General features: G+C 38.5%; 1 protein-coding gene across 1 annotated transcript; it reads right to left on the bottom strand.

Moving 5' to 3' along the window:
* Positions 1–1,123: 1,123 nt before the first annotated feature.
* On the bottom strand, positions 1,124–20,961 carry AFG3L2 (AFG3-like AAA ATPase 2; the record flags this gene model as incomplete). The annotated part of the gene is made up of 16 exons (XM_010018721.1): positions 1,124–1,710; positions 2,821–3,015; positions 4,604–4,804; positions 5,730–5,845; positions 6,418–6,528; positions 7,167–7,292; positions 7,430–7,537; positions 8,090–8,243; positions 11,553–11,690; positions 12,277–12,550; positions 13,985–14,109; positions 15,537–15,611; positions 17,814–17,966; positions 18,828–18,943; positions 20,324–20,392; positions 20,862–20,961. Coding segments are annotated over 16 exons (2,304 nt in total), but the record flags the coding sequence as incomplete, so codon positions are not given.
* Positions 20,962–21,244: the final 283 nt, after the last annotated feature.

Genomic DNA, 21,244 nt, shown 5'->3' with positions numbered 1-21,244 from the left:
GGATCTTCCTTTGTCATCCTACTGCTTCCCAGTATCTTGCAACACACTGATGGAATCAATTATCAGTTCTTCCCTTAACCTGCCCTCTCAGTCACAAGCCTTAAAGGATTTGTCCTTAGATTATTTTCCTTCTCCACTTTGCCACCCTACCCTGCTCCAATTGTGCTTCCCTCTCCTCTTCTGGCATAGTGAGACAACCAGTCAATTTCTGAACAGCTGAATTTTGCAACTAATAAATCCTTAGCACAGAGAAGAGAACCAGAAGCAGGTTATTATACCAAAACAAACCGTATTCAACTAAGCAGAGGATAAAAACCCAGTAACTTTAGGTTAAGCAAACCAGTATGACAGTCTGATCATAAAATTATAGAACCAGCAAAGCTGGAAAAGATCTTACAGTCATCGAGTCCAACCAGTACACCAGGACTGCCAAGTCCACCACTACAGCCTATCACTGAGGGCCTCAGCTGCACAGTTTGTGAACGCTCCCAGGGATGGTGATCCTACCACTTTCCCAGGCAGCCTGTTCCAATGCCTGATCACCCTCTGATCTGATTTAGAACTTTTGGATTCAGCTGCTGGTTTTGGTATTTGTAGGCACAACCTTGCTACCCTGATGTAACAAAATCTTATGCTTAAAAGGAAGTTTTATATTGGTCTGAATTCTATACCAAGAAACCATCAAAAAAAAGAAAAGCTTTGTTCAGAAAAGTACTGATTTTATTGACTCAAACTGTATTTACACAACACATTCATATGTTCAATATCTTACAGAACTCTGTAAAAAACTGACTAATAAAACTGCAGGAGCCAAGTGAGCTTCAGCCTTCAATTAGAGACACTGAACCATGAGTACATTTTAAGGTATTTAAGTGGGCTTCCAGTTTCACTGTCAACTTACATGGCAGTTCTCTGTAGACAAACTCTCTCTAAAAATCAAAGTGAAAGGTGGGAGGGGACAATGGTCAGATAAAAATGCTGACAGTTTTGCAAAGCTTGTACTTTTTAAGACCAGACTTTTGGCTAAGCATTCAACAATGCATTTTGTATGATTCTTTGTTTTGGAAACAGGTCACGTACAGGTATACTTTAGATGAATAATCAAAGAAAAAATTAATTTTTGTAAGCGTACATACATTTTAAAACAGGAGAGACCAGTGCCACAGTGCACGAATCTGAACTGTTTCAAAGTTGGAGAGGCTCGGTTCCGGCATTCCACTGCAGCTCAAATCCAACATATTGTTCTTCAGCTGACAAATGAAAGATGATCATGTTTTACCAGTGAACTGATGATATCACATATGGAAATTGGCAGCAAAATATCCTTATCTCATGACAAGAGATCACTCTTCCACCCATCCCTAATACAGTCTGCTTGAATAAATACTTTTTTTTTTTTTGAAGTACAGACTAGGTGAGTTTGTTTCTGTTCCAGAGTGCAAGTCAACATCACCACACACTTTGCAGTTAAAATGGCATCCCTCCTTTGATCTGCCTAGCAACCTGTTCATCTGCTGTCTCTTCTTTCTCTTTCTCACGCTCTTTGTTCCAGTCTTTAAGGCCTTCTGGTAGTGATGTATCCTCATCCAAACTTCCTGTGCCTTCAACAAATTCTTCATAAGTAGATTTTTCGGCAAATGGTCTTGGCCCAAGCAAGTCTAGCATATCACTTTTATCCAGTACTTCCTTCTCCAGTAGTCGTAGGGCAACCTGGAGCAGCAATAAGTTGCGTCACACATGTGAGATACTTGTCTTTGGAAGAGTTTAAGACAGTTTGGGACCACATTCAGCACGGATTAATTTTGACAGAAAACCACGGGTTGCTCAGAGTTCACTTAATACATGAATTGGTTTTTGTCCCTTGTGAGCATTTAGGTAGCAAAAATACCTTTTTTTTTTTAATCCTACTTTCAAGATTCAACGAAGTGCCCTTCCTATGGGCCATAGTTGCTGTTACTGTTGTTTCAGAGCAGTGGCCTTTTGCTGCTGCCAAGAGGCTCCTGATGCAAGACATTAAGCTATAGATGAAAACAAGCATTCCCTTCCTATCAAACCAGATGGTTCAACAGAGCTGCTGTTCCATTACAAGCTAAAGAGCACCATAAGAGACCAGTGTGTACAATATGGTACAAGTGTAGTTTGTAACCTTTTTGCATAAGAAAGTGCCTTGTTCAGTACAAACCACAGTCAGGGATCTTTTTGGGGATGCTGATGTACTACACTACTATTTACAGAATCCAAACTTGGCTTCTTGTCTGTAAGCCTATCAGATGCCTATCCTGGAAAATTATCCTTTTGCTGTATCAGGCTTTCTGGCGTGGAGAAGAAGAATATGCACAAGGGCAATCTCAGCTGCAGTGAGCCAGATCACAAGCAGCCAGGGGGGCAGGGAAGTAAGACGGTAGAAAGATGCTTTCCATTTAATGTTCAAAAGGAACTCAGAAAAAGGAAGTTATATGTACTTCCCTTCTTAGAGAGCTTATTTTAGCCTAATGAATTGAATCCTGGTATTTTGTGTTTGGGGTTTTTAAATTTCATACTAGACTAGTATGTCTACTAAAACCTACTTTGGTAGACAGATTCTTCCCTCCAGCTTTCCAAATGAATATTTGCCATACAAGGGGAGTGATGTTAAATCCCATTCATGAGAACCTCAGAGGTGTTACAACATGAAAGAAGATTTATATTTAGTTATTTAAGTCTTGTGACTTCTCAAGATTACACTGATTAGGTTTTACATGGTCGCTATTTTTAATCTATTCAATTCAGTTTCTGGCTTAACAGCTGGAACTTGGCAGCTAAAAATACTGCAATGCTCACCTTCTCCACTTCGGCTTTCTTCTCAGTCAGAAGATTCAGTGTTCTCTCATAAGCAATGTTAATTAGTGACCGCACTTCTTCATCTATCAATCTGGCAGTTGCCTCACTGTAAGGTTTCTCTAATACCATGTCTCCTTGGCGAGGGAGGTCAAAGGAAATCTGACCTACTTTTTCATTCATGCCAAACTGAACAATCTGAAGAAAAAAAAAGAAAAACATCAAATGACAGAGAGAACACGATTTTAGGGTATGTTGATGTAAAATATGGTAAATAGAACTGAAAGGAAGAAGTCATTTTGCTATGATCCAATTTTTTAACTCTAAAGCCAACCCCCTCCTGAAACCTCAAGTCTACCTAAGCTAAAAGTACCTCAGTTGACCACTTATTTTTAATGATTCAACTTAAGGACATAAATACCACCATTTAAAGGTGGTTACTTGTGATGTATATAGTACTTTACTGTTTAAATACTAAGATTACAGAAAACCACCTCAGACTTCATTAAGCAGTAAAACTCTTTTCCTGTACCAGAAATAAGTGTTTTTCCAATTCAAAATGCTTCCAAGAGTATTCCACTCACCCATAAGTTAAGTATTAAAGTAGCAGATCTTCAAAATTTTGTCCTATCGTATGCAAAAATCATATGCCATACTTTATTCCAAGACACTCCCCTACAACTGTGAAAGTGATTCTTATCTTGCTTGACTCATTACTGAATATAGACTCCTCTGATTGCCAAATATAGATGTTTTTAAGTTGCATTTTACTCTAGCAGAGGCAGAAATAAGTTCAAACTGCTACTTAGTATTCACTCTGTGGCTGCTATCAATTTGATGGTTACTGAAATGGCACTTCTCTGCTTGGTCTTGAAATATCAATACAGGTATGATGAAGGATATTCAGAATTCAAAGAGATCTCAGCATTAGAGCCAAGCATCTTAACCCGCTTCCTGAAGAAAAGTTTAATACTTTCAGCCCCTCATTCTCTCTGGAGACAATAGGTCTGGTTAACATGAGCAGAAGTCTATACCTAAACATTTTAAAATTTAAAATCAAACAAAAAAGTCACTGAAATGCCACAAAATTAACAGGATTTCATTACATATTTACTTCCTGAACTAGGGCAACAAGAAGCACACCAGAGACCAGAAAACAAGTATAGTTTGGGGGTGGGGGTGTTGTGCTGGGGAACAGACATGTATTCTAAAATATCTCTTTGCTCACCTTGTGTCTTCTAAGATGACATCTTTTGTGCTGATGCAGGAAATGGAGTAACACAATTGTGTGTGGCACACAGCTACACTCAGGTGAGTCATTACACTAATAAGATTTCAAATTACTCATCTATCCTAGTTAACGTGACACAAACAGATGTCTTCATTTCAGCAGCCTTATTTGACAGCAGTGCTTAAATACAAGGTTCTCTGGATTTAGTTACACATGCGAATCCAAGTTGAGCAATTGTAAAAGTAGGATCAGATGATCCAATCTGTACACCAAATTCATTTTAATATTACACAATTTCCACATGTATTTGAATCCAACTGTGGCATATATGTTCCCATGGGCAGATGTAGGACCGTAATCAAAGTCTAATTCATGGACTCTTGTTATAAGACTGTAATAAAATACTCATCAGCATCTCTATACAACAGGAGCATAATGTTTATTCATATAATATTTTGAGGGACATACCTGATCAAATTGCATAACTTAAAAATATTAGTGTGAGATAGCAGGTAAAGAAAACTCTAAGGAAAAATGTCTCACTGAAGCACATACCTGAGCATATGCACTCTGGGTCACCTTCTTCAAGTCGTCTTGGGCACCAGTTGTAATTCTTCCAAAGAAGATTTGCTCAGACACCCGTCCTCCGAGAGTCATGCACATTCTGTCAAGTAGCTGCTCTTTGGTATAAAGATACTGTTCTTTGGGTAAATACTGAGCATAACCCAGTCCTTTACCACGTGGGATAATAGATACCTACAAGTGAAATTACAGAATGCTAGGACTAAATAGTGTTAAACCCCATAAAGCATTCTTTGGTTTGACGTAATTTTTTATATCACAACCTACACCATACTCACCCTTGAGGTTTAATTCTGACATTATTTCCATTTACAGTTTTGCCCTCATTGTGATTTATCCTTAAAAGCCCTGGCTAGCTCTAAACTGGGATAACAACTACTAGAATATCTGGAAAAGAAAGGTAAGACCACTGTCATATCTTTTCCAAAGACTGTATGGTATTTTTAAAATCTTTAAATGAAAAATCCACAATTCTTTTAGAATTATGTATCGGGCTTTTAAGCATTCTGTAACAGACATAGCATTTCTCCCTCACTGAAGGAGTTTCCACATTTACTAATGCCCTTCCTTCCAGCAGGAAATTGTACAAGATTAATTTTAAGCTTGAAAGTTGGACGAGATTAAGAACAGAGCCAAGCTAAACTATGAACATGGATGCTAGTTTGGGAGATTGGAGTGCTTTTTCCTTTACCTTCAACTTGTCAAACTGTGCATCCAAAAAGCAAATTAAAACCAAAAATCAGCCTCTAGATGTTAAATTTTATAGTTATATTCCCAAAGATGTGTCTACCTGCAAAACCTGGCAAGATTAAACTACTGATCTGTACTAAAAGCCTCAGAGAAAAAGCAGCTATCAAAGCAGGCAGATTCATGGGAAGATCAGGTCCCTTTTATTTTCCAAGGACATTTATACTACAAGCCCTGTAGCAGTCAAGTCAGAAAACAGTTAAGAAAGCTACAAAAATTAACCCAAAGAAATACTGCAAAATCTACACACACTGTCTTTTGCAAGATGACATATTTAATACTCTCTCAACATTAAAGAAAAGATGTTGTCCGTGCTACTGTTACATTACTAGTTCTAATTAATTTCCTTTACCTTCAAGAGTGGGTCAGCATGTTCCAGAAACCACCCTGCAACTGCATGCCCCGCCTCATGATAGGCTACTGTCTTTTTCTCCTCTGGTTGCAGTACTTGAGTTTTCTTTTCCAAACCTTTAGAAAATAAATGTGATTAATAGTTTCAGACACACCTTTCTCCACGGAAATCCCTTGCCTCATTTAGAGAGATCGTAAGCAACACATAGATGCCATATATACAATCTACTGAAAAAGTTCAAAAACCCCAGAACTTGTAAACTGTAGAAATTTCGCTTCCAGTTCTACTGTAACTTTGTCCTTCATTAGATTTTCAAGATTCAAACTATAAGCTTTTAAGCATATTCAAACTTTAAATATTTTTCTTTAAAAATTAAAGAGTTTTCTTAACTATTTCAGGCTAACAGCAGTTAAAAGCACTACTAAATTCCAACAGCTATTCCTCTGGCCGTTTTGAAGAGATTAGAAAAGCATCCTGATGAAATTTCTCTCTGTACTCCTTCCCATTACAGAAGTCAGTAATATAGACAGGATACTTCTTTTCTAAATCTCAGGTGTGTTTAGGAGAGACAAAACAATACAACCATAAACAGGAGAAAGATTCAAAGCATGGATTTCTGTATGTATATAAAAAAGGAAGTCTCCTGACATACTACAATTTTGAGAAACTACTGATGTGATTCACCTACCTCCAATAACTCTTTCAATTGCCTGCTCAAAATGCTTTTGGTTTATAGCATCTGAGAGGTGCCTTGCAGCAATTAAAGCAGCTTCATTACAAACATTAGCAATATCAGCACCTGAAAGCAAAGATATGAATTACAGGTAATTTTCAACATTTTTCTCTCAGTCCAGCATAAAGGTAACCTGTTCTAGAATTAATTTTCTCCACATTCTCACAGAGCTTGAAAATTACAGGTAATGCACTCTGAAATAATACGCTACACACAATATAACTCTTTAAGAGATATTTAAATATATATACCATGATTACAGGCTTTAGGATTATTCTTTTGGGTAGAAAGCTACAGTGAAGTACTTGTTCGATGTATCCTACCAGGGAGAAGAGTTTTTATATCCAGAAACAGAAATCCCCCCCTACAGAATATGCACACAAACCCCACCTTTTCTCTAGTAGTGTTCAAAGAATGTGACATATTAAAAGGAAGAATACATGCACGAGTGGTAGCAGTGAGAACTCTCTGGATTGCTTTTGCTGAAGACAGAAGAAACTGCCATTTGGTATGTCACCCTGATTGAGGCAGGCAACTTAAGACACTCAGAAACCTCCTGCTTGCTCAAACAGACAGAGAATTTCATGCTGTACCAGTATATACAATAAAACACAGCACCATCTGGAAGATCAGTAGTAGGGAAATCAAATATCGTCAGCTTACATAACAAGTGGAGAAGAACAGTGACATTAGGAGTGACTTACCAGAAAAGCCAGGTGTTAGTGATGCGAGCTTTCTTGCTAGATTATCTTTATTTAAGACTGTGTCTAACTTCAGAGGTCTAAGATGAACTTTGAAAATAGATGCTCTTCCTTTTATATCTGGGGGACCTTTAAGATGAAAGAAGTATGCTTTTAATTTACACATATATATTCTAATTCAACATGTGCAAGGAAGTTACATATGTAAATAGCTGCAGTGGTATTCTACAAATGCAGAAGCATACAGCAACGCAGATAAAACTTACCGATGTAAATCTGCCTGTCAAAGCGTCCTGGTCTCATCAGAGCAGGGTCTAAAATATCTGGCCTGTTAGTACCTGCCAAAATTACTACATTTGTGGTTGTATTAAATCCTGTTGAAGAAATGTAATAAAGAGAAAATCTGTGTAAATATGATTTCCATTAAAAAAATAGAAAGACTGTCTGGTTTACAGGGCCACGTAAGAACTGGCAGTTTAATCAAATGATCTTAAAGCTGAAAATACTTCCATCTATTACAGCACTGTCCTGCTTTTCATAACAAGCAACAAATGGCCTTGGGCTCTGCTTTGTGAGGTACTCTATCAAATCCTGCTGTATCTTCAAAATGCAGTACTAGATTAACTGCTCAGGAAGCTGCAGAACCAGCATGGCTAGTTGTAATTTTTACAGACAGACTGGTCTCATGCAAAGAATTTTTTTGGCCTATTCAACTATGACAGAGTTAGCAGATGCAGAGTTATGGTTCTTTTTTCTAACAAATTTCAGCAAAACATCGGGCTGCAGCAAAATGAATTACCATTTAGGAAGCAAGGAAACACACTCAATTTAGATTTAAGCTAGAACCCAAATCCTGGCTAACAGGTCTAAATAAGCTTATTAGTTCTTTCTCTTATCCTTGTTATTATAAGACTTTGAATACTTACCATCCATTTCTACTAGCAGTTGATTAAGTGTGTTCTCTTGTTCACTTTGTCCTCCAAAATTGCCCCTTCCTCTTTTCCTTCCTACTGCATCTATTTCATCAATGAAGAGAATGCACGGGGCATTTTTACGAGCAAGGGCAAATAGGTCTCTAACCTTAACAGGAGAACAGAGTATGTATCAGATGGGCTTGTAACTGTTCAGGGTTGTGGTGGGTAGGAGGGGAAGAGGTACATCAGTAACAGTATCACTATAATTGAGTATGGGTGTTAATAAGGGTCCCAAAGCCTCCCGCCAGCTCTCAAGGTAATGGTAAGTTACACTGTAGCTGCTGCTGAGCAAGAATCACTCAAGGTGGAGACCCACAGGTTGACAAATCCTGTCTCAATCCATAAATTAAGAACATTAACCAACTTAACAGCCTTAAGAGATAACCACTTTTCCTGAATAACTGAAATTCATCTTCAACTTCAGCTCTAAAGGCCTCCAAACTTAAAAGGATTTAAAGCAAGATTTCTCTTTTAAGCTTTTTTTAAGCACACAGTATTACCAGCAGAACTGGAATGTGAAGGGACATGCTTCCACAGTCATGCTTCATAGCAAGGAAATCAAAATGTTTTAAGCTTTTCTGCAGTTAGAACAGGGTGATGTAGCTCCTATAGCGAGCTTAAGGCTTACTTAAAAGCACCTACCATTGTACTCTAAAAATATGCTGTTATAAATATTGACTCTTAGCCATCCTGTCTATTACATGGGGTGGAAGAACTGAATTCACCTTCAAGTATTTATTTGGAAATTAAATTAAAAGTCTGGAAAAACTGGCCACAACAACAGCAAACAGACAAATTTTTTTTAGATTTTCAGATTTTCAAGTAAGATGTTACCTATCGAATTCTGTTCTCATAGTCACAGCACAATGTGATTGGCTTTAAGATGCAACACTATGATGTTACTCTGCTTGCAAATGTATCAGAAGGACCTCATTAAAACCAGTTCAGCAAGTAAACAGATCTATACCTGATGGATTGAACTGGAGCAAACAGGAAATGAAAAGTGATGGAAGAATTTTGACCTGAGTGAGAATTACATGTAGTTCAGGGCTTTACTGCTTTGTATGTTAGAGGTGCAATTAGAGAAGGCTTCTCTGATAACAGTGTACAGGGGGGGGTGAAGAGCTGCACATTTTGGACAGTATGCTGTACTGCAGAAAGTCACTCTGATCTGTTAACAGAATTCAAGAACAGTACAATGAACAAAGCATGAAGGAAAAGGATAAACAAGGAAGAAATGTCAGATGCTCAAAATGAACTATCTTTTGACTGGAAAGTGACAGAGATCCAGAATTATACCACTATTTTTTCACAAGGAACCAAGGCTGTGTAAGCAGTTTCAATTCTAGCAAATCCCAATTTACAAATAATCAATTTAACATCACTGTCTTGTTTACTAAATTCATTGGAAATGAAACTAAAACAGTCTTTCATGTTTTCTACAGGCATTAGAAATTATGGACTGTGTTGAAACCTCTATTCATAGCCAAAGCAGTGACTATTATGTCAACAGATTTCACTGGGTAGTAAAAGCTGATAATCATCTGCATAGACCAGCAGAGAGGTTAAGTCACTTTGCTTTGGGGCATTTCAGGTATGTAATGACAGCTAATGACAACATATTTTGAGTATTCTTATCATTTCAGGATATCTAATACTTTCCCAGAGGACACTTATGATTCAGCTGGACAGGGTGCTGGGCCACCTTGTCTAGACCGTGCTTTTGCCAAGAAAGGTTGGACCAGATTATCCCAGAGGTCCCTTCTAACCTGGTATTCTATGATATGGATCAGTTCATTTTCTTACTGTTTCCCTGTAAAGCCCCTTTTACACTGCATACTCCCTTTTTCCCAAGTCCCACTCCTCTTACATACACCATCACTATCTCCATACCTGCTGGCTTCCAGTCACTATTTCAGTCCAGGCAGCTCCTTTTGCCCGTTTCCTTACACATTTCCAGACCCTCCTTGCATCTGCACTGAAGCCTCCACTCCCAACTAGCTTCTGCATTTAACTTTCTGAATAGCTCCCGTTCTTCCCAGTTCCAAGCTTTGTGCCTACCTGCATGTGTGCCTGAACCCCTTTCCCTTATTCTTTTTTCAGAAGACCCAAAATTACCTGGCATCTCCTATCTTTTCCCACCCATGCTACTGCAAGAACTCCAGCAAAACACCATCTGTCCTGAGTTCAGCTTCTTATCTCAACCCATGGGAGTTACATTCTTTTGATTATCCTCCCCATCCCTCCGGGAGCAGTGGGAAGCAGCAGCGGGGGAGTGAGCGAGCAGCTGTGTGGTTCCAAGTTACCGGCTGGGCTTAAACTGTATCACCATCAAGAGAGACCTACACTTGCAAGAGGCTCATGCATGCACAGCTGTGACAAACTAAGGACCAAAACTCTCAGAAAGTTCATCTGGTAACGTCTAACACACACGGAAACTGCAGTCTCTCAGAGCCTTAAAGAACTCAAAGTGAGTTTTCCTGTGAATTTTCACAGGACATAGAAGTGCATTATGTATCTGGTAAAAGCCATTCCCTCTGAAATTCAAATCAAGACCCTAAATATTTTCCACTTTGTGCTAGCAGAATTAGTTTTTAAACATGAGTAAAATCCACAAGTATGCTTCCTTCAGTCTGTTCACAGAATTTATGACAGACAAACGTTAAGTCATCCAAAAGCACGTCACCTGGCAGTATACTTTTTAAGGCTGAAGAAAGATGCTTGGAGTTTGGTGAAGGTGTGAGCTGCTGGAAATGGAGTATGATTGTGGACATTAGGAGGAAAGGTATTTTTTTCATGTTACCCACCTCATTCGTAAGAATATTATCAGTAACTCATATATATAACATTGTATGTTTTTAATGAGCTATTTTAAGAGAGTTAAGGCAAAAGAGCACAAAAAAAATGTTAGATGGATATTTGGTTATGTGAATCACTCCAGAAATCAATCTAATGTTCGTGACCCTCAGAATCCTCTTTCAACTAGAAGCCCATTTGTGCATCCTATTTATATCTAGGAGTTTGAAACTACAAAGAAAATACAGTTCTTCAAAGAAACAAGAATAATTTAGAACAGAAGGAAACACTCCCATAGCAGTAGTCACATGGGCTACATATATCTGACTCAGCTAGTAAATTTACTTCAGAGCAGAGCATGGAGAGTTCTGTTTTCTGATGTTCCTGCGAAGAGGTAAACCCTTCAGGTCCTGATGGTCTGCAAGCAGTTACTGAACTGCATTAGTTCCTTTTATGAAAGGTGCATCTATGACTCTTGTGTTTACACAAGCATCTGGCATCACTTTTAAGTAAACTGCATAGACGAAAACTTCAGCCGGAATCAAACTGTTTGCCTCCCAGATTTGAAAACATCCTTTCAACAACCAATACTGAAACAAGAGGAAGGCCAAAGACTTACTCGAGCTGGACCCACACCAACAAACATCTCTAAGAACTCCGAGCCATTGACTGTGATAAATGGTACATTAGCTTCTCCAGCTGTAGCTTTAGCTAGCAGTGTTTTCCCAGTACCTGGAGGACCTGTCAGAATTGCCCCCTGTAAAAGAAACATGTATAGTTGCCTCACAAAGAAAACGTAATATAAGCCATGAAATATCTTATGTCAAAAATTTACATATTATGTTCAGTCCACTGGCTCTTCTTCCACCACAATCAGAATTGTGCAAGAAAACAAACTGAAAATTATTCTCTCATTTAAAACAGCAAAAGGAAAAACCAAAAAACCAACCAAACAAACCATACATCATTGCCGTGCTGTTTTAGATTTACAGGAACAGTGTTTTCTTTGGCTGACACATTAAAAAACCCGAAGGTATGTCATCAGGTGGGCTCCAACAACAGCATAGCCAAAAGGCAATTCTAGCACAATTATAGACACAAGTGAAGGTACATGTGCAAGCTGTGTATCATTTCTGACCCATGTGAACAGGCGAGTGTTCCATAAGGCAAATCTTCTGGCACCACAGTTATACTGTTGGCACTTAATGCCCTGTCCCCCCCATCTCAACTGTGCAAAGAAAGAAGCTGGAAAGCATTGCATATGTAGACATTCCTGTACAATTTAGAATACTAAGACTGACAAAAGAATAAAGGTTTTATCTTCTAAGTCATCATTCCCTTACCTTTGGAATTTTTGCTCCCAGATCCTCATATTGTTTGGGATTTTTCAGAAAGTTAACAAACTCCATGATCTCTAATTTGGCCTCCTCACAGCCAGCTACATCTTTGAACTTCACATCTATTTCATCCTTAAGGACCTTCGCTGTGGTTTCACCCACACTGAAAAGTCCACCCATTCCACGCCCTGTTCGACCTAAGCCTGCAGGACCTCTTCTTAACGTGTACAGTAAAGAACCAATAATCAGGATTGTAGGCAGCAAACTCAGGAGAAATGACCTGTGGAGAAAAAACAAACAAGGCAGAAAATCACATATATTACCAAAGTCCACTGCTGCATATAACATACAAGATGTTGGTTCCATCATAAGCAAACAAATTCAGGACTAACACTCTATTGACTTGTAATGTTTACATTTGCAGGTTGTTCACTCTGCAAAATAACCAAAATAAGTACAAGAAAAAAAAAAACCCACCACCCTGTTTGATTTTTTGTTTGCTTTTAAACCAAGTACATCAAGAAACACTGATGAGTCTTAGAGGAAAACTGGGCTTAAACCACAACACCTAGTAAAGAAAAATAGCTCATTTTCTGTGTCCTTCAAAGGTATATTCATAGGGCTTAGTATGAAATGGTTAAATTCTCAAAGTAAGTTCCATTAGTAGCATATAAATATAACTGGTGTATGCTACAACTTCAAGCAGAAATTTCTCTCCAAAATACATACTCACTCTTCTTCCCTTAGAGCTGTCTCAATTTTTGTTTTCTTCTTCTTTCAATGTTTCTATTTCCCTTCCCCAAGGCCACAGGATTTTTTTGTTAGGGGTTTTTGTTTTTGTTTTTTCCATTACTCATTGCCCATTATCCTTCACTGTCTGTCCTCCAGCTTTCTAGCACAGCTCTGCACAAGCCAAAAAAATCCTAATATTAACACACTCCTAATTATCAGAGTATTTGAGCACTCCACACATTTCTCTATGGTAAGGCCTTCAAGGAACAGCTCACAAGAGGTTCTGTCAACACTCTGCAAAACCAAAATGTTGAAAAGAAGCACTACCATAAGTGAGCACAGGATTTCCAGGCTTTACTGATATCCCAGAATTCTGGTATGAACAGGAAAAGAAGGATTTTTCTCTATCCTGTGGTATTCAGTAGATTCTGATGCAGCAGGGACCAGAAGTACTTTGATCATGTAGCTGCTGTGCTCTCCTGTTTCCTGTGGCATTTCTGGGGCAGAGCTAACAGTGTGATTTACTTCATTACCAATTTCTTGCCGCAGGATTTGACTTCTGCTGAATTTAAGGGCAGAAATTGTGTTATACCTCAGTCAATATACTGCAGTTCTATGACATATTTTGGCTGTTCAAAAGTCTGCAAAGTGTCACCTCTGGATCTCTACAGCTGTGCCTGGCTGACTCCTGCTCTGGTGCAAGTCACTCGGAGGGAGAGCTTAAATGGAGGAGAGACTAATTGTAAACAAACGCTTATGTAATAGGAAGCTCTATTTAGGGTAAGAGGATATGGATTTCTACATAGACAAATTACTGAACAGCTCCTCTTACAGTAAACATTCAAAAATAAACCCAAGCTGATTGTTCTTCTAATAACACTGCCACCTAGTGAAGTATCCAGCGCATGTATTACAAATCTACTTTGCTACTGTAAACACAACCATTTTTTTTATCAGACACCCTTTTAAAGCGACTTCTTACCCATCACTTTCTGTTGAGTAGACTACAGGCAATCTGTTCTCCACTTCTATTCCCAGATCTTGCTGCACAGCTTCAAGATTCCGTTCAAAAGTGTCCACACTACCAATATTAAACCAGACGTACTGCTATAAAAAAAAGCAGAGATCACCACAAAGTGCCCTATCTTATTTCAGCTTCACTACAAGCCAACTTCTTCTAACACACACACAAGCATTCTCATAACAGATTCAGGTCAAGTTTAAGTTGCCTCATAAAGTGTGCAACTGATTTAAGATGCACATAACAAACCTAAGGCCTACCAACCTGAATAAAACCAAACTGTACCTATTGTTGCCCCTACAGAGATCATACACTCAATAGTTTTGGGCACTTTAAACAAACTGAAATCCTGGTGTTTTCTCCAGGAACAAATGGAAGGAACGTAGGTGAACAGATCTTGAAAAGGGAGCTATGCAGTCAGAATAATACAGAGCACTGAACCAGCAAACACAGCAGCCATAGAACTTAGATGAAGAAAGGCAATTCTCTACTTTTGAAGTCTGTATTAGCTTCCAGTTAGCTGTCTTTGCAAAAGACAGCAGGAACTTACAACAAACCCCAGACAGCACTTTCAAACTGCTGAGATTTGTTTCTCTCATGAAATCTCCCCTTTTGCACCATGACCTGCCTGACTTACCCCTACTTATCCTAATATTGGGGGGGGGGGGGGGGGGGAGGGGGGAAGAGTAGTCTTAAGTAGTAACTGATTGAGAAACTAAGGCAACTGGTGGTATTTGGGCTAAAGAGTAGGTGTATAAATAAGTCACACTGAAACCCACTGATGAAGTAACTGCTGCAAATTTCACTTTATCCCAGAGGGACGTGCAGACCTTGTTTCAGAAAGTCAGTTAAAACATACTCTACCACCTAGGAAGAAGTAACCAGATAAAGCTTATTTAATGTTTCTTCTAAGTTTTAATTTTATTTAAATAGGTCCCCACCAATGAGTATTAGTCTTTGAGGAACTTTCACCTGCATCAGTCTGTTCCTCACTATGCTACTAGTAAAGTAACAACCTCAGCTAAGTAATTTTCTCCAGAATGAGCGCTCTCAGCTTACTTTTAAAGACTATAGTATCAGATGGAGACAAAGTTAAACATTTCTCTTTGTTTTCTCTAATAACTGGCTAAAGCAACCTGGAACAGAAAAGATTCCAAAGTCTGGGATTTTCCTGAGCAGATGGAAAACAGCAGTTAAAAATACAGAACCTTCAGCAGTTCTCACTTTTCCTGTTTGAGTATTCATATTAAAAGATGATACTGGAAAGGCACTACCTGCCATAGTTTTAAGATATCTGTGACAAAACAACTGGTAAAGTGAAAAACACACAGCGTAGGATAATGTAACAGCAAGGCACAAAACATGGTTTAGATTAAGAGATTATTAATACTCCAGAGCAAGTTTTCTACATCAAATTTACCTTAAAAAAAAAAAAAAAGAAAAAAAAAAAGAAAAAAAAAGAAAAAGCTTTTTTGTTTCTAATGTCTCATGTATATGTACTAAAAGCATTTACCCATTCATGAGGAGACTTTCCTGAAACAAAGATCACTCTAACGAAGCGCTTGTTCACAACTTCAAGTCTGTCCACCTGTAGAAGCAAAGAGGAAAACCGGTGAGTGTACAGTCACTGCATGTCCATCACAGCTAACAGCTACATATACCAAATATGTATATACCTGTTCTGTTTTCAAGTAAGAAAAATAAAATTAATGTTGTAGATCAGGATGATTCCACGATCTACAGTTTGCCATTAGGAACAGCATGAGGAATCATGTATGTAATTGCTAAGCATGGAAAATCAGCACATTAGAATTAAGATTGAAAGGATGACCTCAGAGCCTTTTAATGGAAAAAAACAACAATGCACACCTCAGCTCAAATCACAGATACAGTGAAGCAGTTAAACAACACTTAACTATTTCAATGGTTAAACACCAAAAGCAATAGATCACATGACTCCAAATTCTTGTAGCAGCTTCCAAAATGAACCAACTGAATGAGAGAAAATATAACTTTGCTCTTTCAATTCTTTTCCCTAAAATAAAAGGCTTCCTGTGCTATCACATCAAACACAATAACATCACTTTGATAAAAATATAGCTGAGGTGACAGACACCATGTAAACTAAGAGAAAGCATTAAGCTGCAGGCTTGCAGACAAATAGTACCAAAAAAAAAAAAAAAAAAAAAAATCTTAATGGAAGTCTCAAATGATTATTTTCTTGAATCTGACAAGGTCTCTTCAGAGGGCAACTAAAATTTCTCTCATTTTTTCCTTCCTCCTTCCTCTTTCCATAAAACAAGTGGTTTCAACAGCTTTAAAGAATTTAAAACCAGCAATGGTTCTACAAGTTGAGCCTGAATTGTACACAGGCTAGAAAGGCTGTTTCCCTGAACTCGCTTCATGTGGCCATTTCTGATAGAAGTGAAGTAAAGCATGAGCTAAGAAGCCACCTACATCTACCCTGACCTCGTGCAAAACTACCTGAACATCTTTGTTTTGGCCCTAACCTAGTACTGCTCATGTCTTCTCCCCGTTAACTTGTTGCCATTATGGTGACCAACAGTACTTGATAGCTACATATTTAGCTTATCTGAATATCCAGACTGCATCTTACAAAGACCCAAGAGACTTGGTTTTGTGCAACAATCCACTTTCATAATGTTTTCTGCAACAAGGCTTCAGGCTTTGTTCACTGTAACAGCTAAACTCATCTTTCTATTGAGCTAGTGTCTTACTGCTTCATGACAAATATCAGTAAGGTTTTTTCCACAAGATGTACACATAATTGTCAGTTAAGAATAGGACTGCAAGATGCAGCCTAGGCAGAAGAAAAGCAGCATACAGAGGAGTTCCGCACAGGTCAGTAAGACAAAGAAAGGTAAGAAACAACCTGTTTGGCATTTTATCTAAGGAATGGAGGGGTAGGAAGCATGCTGTTAACACAAAATCCTGGGTCTGAAACCCACAGGAGAAAACAAGTCAGTGTTTTCCCAACCTGCAGGCAAAGCTGCAAAGAGAGACTTAACAGAGCCAAGAACTAGTGGTTCCTGAAGAGGAAAAAGGCCTGCGTAAAACACTGTCTCCTGAACTTAGGACATCACTAGCCTATTACTCCAAGTGTGGAAAGCTGCCAAGTTCTACAGAGAGATAGGACACTGATGATAAAATTGATTGCTCCAGTAGTGGCTCTAGGTAAGAAAGAAAGAAGAAATAAAATAGGAGAAAACAAAGAAAGGAGGCTATTTTACAACACAGTTATGCCAGTGCACTGTCCTTGAAGGGATTCTTCCATTCCCCGTCCCCACCTTTCAGTTCACACTGCTGCTCCTCAGATTCCCTGAGGAACTAATTTAAGGCATGAAGTTTTATTTCAGGGGGGTGGGCCCATGGCAGTGCTTGAGGTTAGGAGGAAGTTTCTTCTGAAGGCAGCTGGCATGTCTGCTCAAGCTATTAGGCCAGCTTACCTGTGCTATAAAACCATACCCCAAGAGACTGAGGTTACACTGCCCCTTCAAACTAGCATCTACATGAGCTATCCAACAACAGAGTTCTGCCCTGAGCTGCTCATCCCCTCTCCTCTCTTGAAAAGACACAAATATGCACATAGCCATCCAGAACATCAGATCAAGGAGTTGATTACAATGAAAGCTAATCCGTTTCTCCCTCAAAAGTTACCCTTGAGCTCATTCTCACTCCACAGACACATGAATACAAATATAAGTAGGGGGGCAGAAATATGCATCTTCAGCACACTAATTTTTTCTTTTTGATTCCCCTCACAACTTACCACTCCTTTAGAAAGGTAGTTATTGACAAAGTCTTTCCAGGTGATTTCTCTCCCAGGGACCCTGAAGAAGAAGTAATATACCACCATTGTCCAGAAAAAAGAACTTCCTACTACGTACATCCGAAACTCCCTGACATCCCATGGAATGTCACCCTAGGAAATGGAGGGGGAAAAAAAAAAAAGTTTTAGACTCTGTACTACAGTAAGTACATAAGGTTCTAGTATCTATTTCTGGCCCCTTTCCCCTGCCCTCAAGGTTACCACAGAGAATGCCAAACAAAACGCTATTTTGTTGTACAAACACACTTCAGTAACATCAGATATAACCAAGAAATTACAGCATTAGTAGAAAATCTTTCAGTGTTTTACAAATAGTAATTGAACAGTTTTGATCTATGAACCACTTCAAAAAAGTTTTGCTGTCTGTTATGCGACCTTTCTTCCTCCATTCTAAAACAATTTTCCCTGCCCTCCAGGACTACATGCCAGACCAACAAAAATAAGGGAAAATTCAAGAAAAACCCAAGAAGGAGGAAAAATAATTATGCACACCAAGCATCTTTGTGTTACAGCTAATGATAATAAATATAAATTTCATAAAGAAACTTACATAAGTATCCCATTATGGCCAGAGTGCCTAAAAGTAAACTACATTTAACCAAGGTGGTGTGGTCAGCAAGTTTTACAAATTGACATTCTGAAACAAAATACAAAGCTTTTATAGGCCTAAGGTTCCATTATAAGAATGCTGGTTACTACCAACCATACTTACATGGCTTAAAACTCCATTAACATTCCTGAAACAGAGTTAGATATCTCTGAAGGAATACACAAAACTTATTTATGAAAAACACTGAGTGGGGAGCCACCTAGAGCCAGTTACTATGAAATACTAAACACAGGAGGCTAAGGAAGATTTAGGCAATCAGAGTATGACCCTAAAAAGCAAAAATCATGCAAGGTTATTTCCCAGGGACAAGAGAGTATCACAAAAAGATATTTTAAAGTCAAGACCTTCTGTAATCTGGTCCACCAGTTAGTTTCTTCTTTCTTGCCACCTTTTTTTCCACCACTGCCGCCTCCTCCACTACTAGTCCCACTAGGCTGCCGGGCACTAGCCTGCTTTGCTTCTAAGAAAAATAAAACATAACAAACCAAACAGAATTTCTTATACCAATTTTGCGCTATTCTTATTAGTCTTAAAGAAGAGTTATTATGAAAAAAAAAAATTAACTAGTTTGCAATGCTGTAAAAATGAGAATTAGAAAAACAGATATATAGTCCATTAACTGATAGAGAGACATCTATCTCCTAGTTATGACCAGAAGGGAGGTCTGATACTTGTCTAACTTATGACACTTGGGTACAAAGAACTCACAAGTGTCCCAGATATAAAAAAGGAGCCTCTTATGGAGACTGCATGAAACTTACTTTTACTGCACTAATCCATGACACACAAGATTATTTCAAGAGCTTTGTCGGGACTGGGAGGATTGGTGAGGTTCTGCATTGGTTTTGGGGAGTGAGGTGGGTTGTTGTAGTTTGCTTTGTAGTTTGTTTTCCGTGATAAGGTCTAAGTAACATGTTCTCCCACAGTTTACCCCTCCAGCCACTCTATAGTCCCCTTAAAGCCCAGGGTTTAATCGATATCACAGGCTGTCATCCTCTTTTAATATTGTAGAGACAAGCACAGCACAGTAACAGCCAACTACAGCAGAGGAGTTCATCTTAATGCATCTACTCATCAGTTCACAACGTGTCTGCATGCTGTCATATGTTAACATACTCAAGAGGGCAAGATGGAGTACAACACTAACACGCACTCCTTCCAATGCTAGTTCTTTCAAGAGCTTGGTAGTTGGAAATCCAGGCATGACACTAGATTCAAGGCCTAGTGGAAGCCAAACTGCTGCTCCTATTACTGCTCTCATAAGAGAGTTCCCAGTTTGCTGCCTCTCCTTCTCTTTGGAAGATGTGTTATATAGATTTCTGATACAACACAGTAGCTGTTATTAGTAATAATTTACAGATTCACCCCTGTCTTTGTAAAGATAGGGCTCCTTCTAGCACTGCTGTTGCTAACTCCTCTTTCAAGCAGCAGGCTGCATGGTTGGTCCTGGCTATCGAGCTGGTTCTGGATCTTCACCCAGAATTAAAATTCTGGTTTTTTCTATACAACAAAATGTGTACTTTAGCTTGCTCTAGGAAAAGCTGAAACTATACACACAGAGAATCTCTGAATGCATTACTAATGTCAACTAACAGGAAACAGTGAAACAAGAATTTAAGGACAGCATTCCAACAGAAAAAAAAACAATATTCCAGAAGATATACATGATATGAAAGCAAAATAACATTTAATAAAAAAATAGATATATTTGCACTTTTAAGCAAATCTGGTAGAGAAACATCTACCAGGAAAATAGACAAGAAATCCATACAAAGGTATGCTAAAATCTAACAAATATACGTTCCACAAAAAACAAATGAAATGAAGCTGATTTTTGTACCTTTTGTTTCTCCAGCTGTACCTTTAGCTCCACTAGCTTTCTTCCCACCGGGAAAATATTTTTCAAATCCTATTAAGAAAGAGTTCAAGAGCTCATAATTGGTTTTTAGTTTACAATTACACTTCAGTAGTCACAAGCTGAACGCACAGAACAGCAAAGCAGCTAGCAACATATAGACTGCAAAAATGGGTTTGTTCTTGTCTGTTTGTTGAAGAGCTCTACCAAGTTTCCAGAAATAAATCTGCTACTCCTGACAAGAAAATATCAAATGTATTTAATGACCTAAAGTAAAGCTCTCCTTCAAACCAGAGATAGACTCACTAAGTTCAACAGCAAACTGCACTGCACAGCATGAAATTGAGCAAACAGTAGTCATTCTTTAATAACTCCTAAAATTCCCTGAATCAATCTTTCAGCTCAAGATTAATGGCTGGTTAATACAAGAACTTTCCCAGACAATAAACCTATATGGCACACAAATGCAGCGTCCAGCAAGGAATGCAGTCTGCTTCACTTCACTGATCAAAGTTATAATCACCTTTGGGAGGTTGAGAGAAAAGCCTTCTGCAAGCAGCAATTACACTTGCCAAGACAGTACTTTTGTCAGTAGTAACTCCAGTGGTAACTTTTTCACAGAGCTGAAAGATGAAAAATGAATATAAATCAACAAGAAGGTGCCATAAAAATCTTCAAACTCTCTAGCAGTCCTGAACTGCAGCAACCCAGTGTCATGTTACAAAAGGAACTCCACAACAGACTTGATAGTAGCTGCTGTAGACCAGAGCGTAAGACAACAACAGAAAAGGAAAAGTCAATCAAATAAGTGATTTCTACAGCAAGGAAATTTTTATGCTATTTGTTAAGAACAGAGTTTCATACAAACAGATATTATTTAAAGATTAAAATTAAGCAGGAATCACT

This window comes from Nestor notabilis, unplaced genomic scaffold (assembly GCF_000696875.1).
Source record: "Nestor notabilis isolate BGI_N333 unplaced genomic scaffold, ASM69687v1 scaffold20297, whole genome shotgun sequence".
NCBI classification, from domain to species: Eukaryota; Metazoa; Chordata; class Aves; order Psittaciformes; family Psittacidae; genus Nestor; species Nestor notabilis.
Note: the sequence above shows the minus strand (reverse complement) of the source record. Positions and strands in the feature narration are given on the sequence as shown.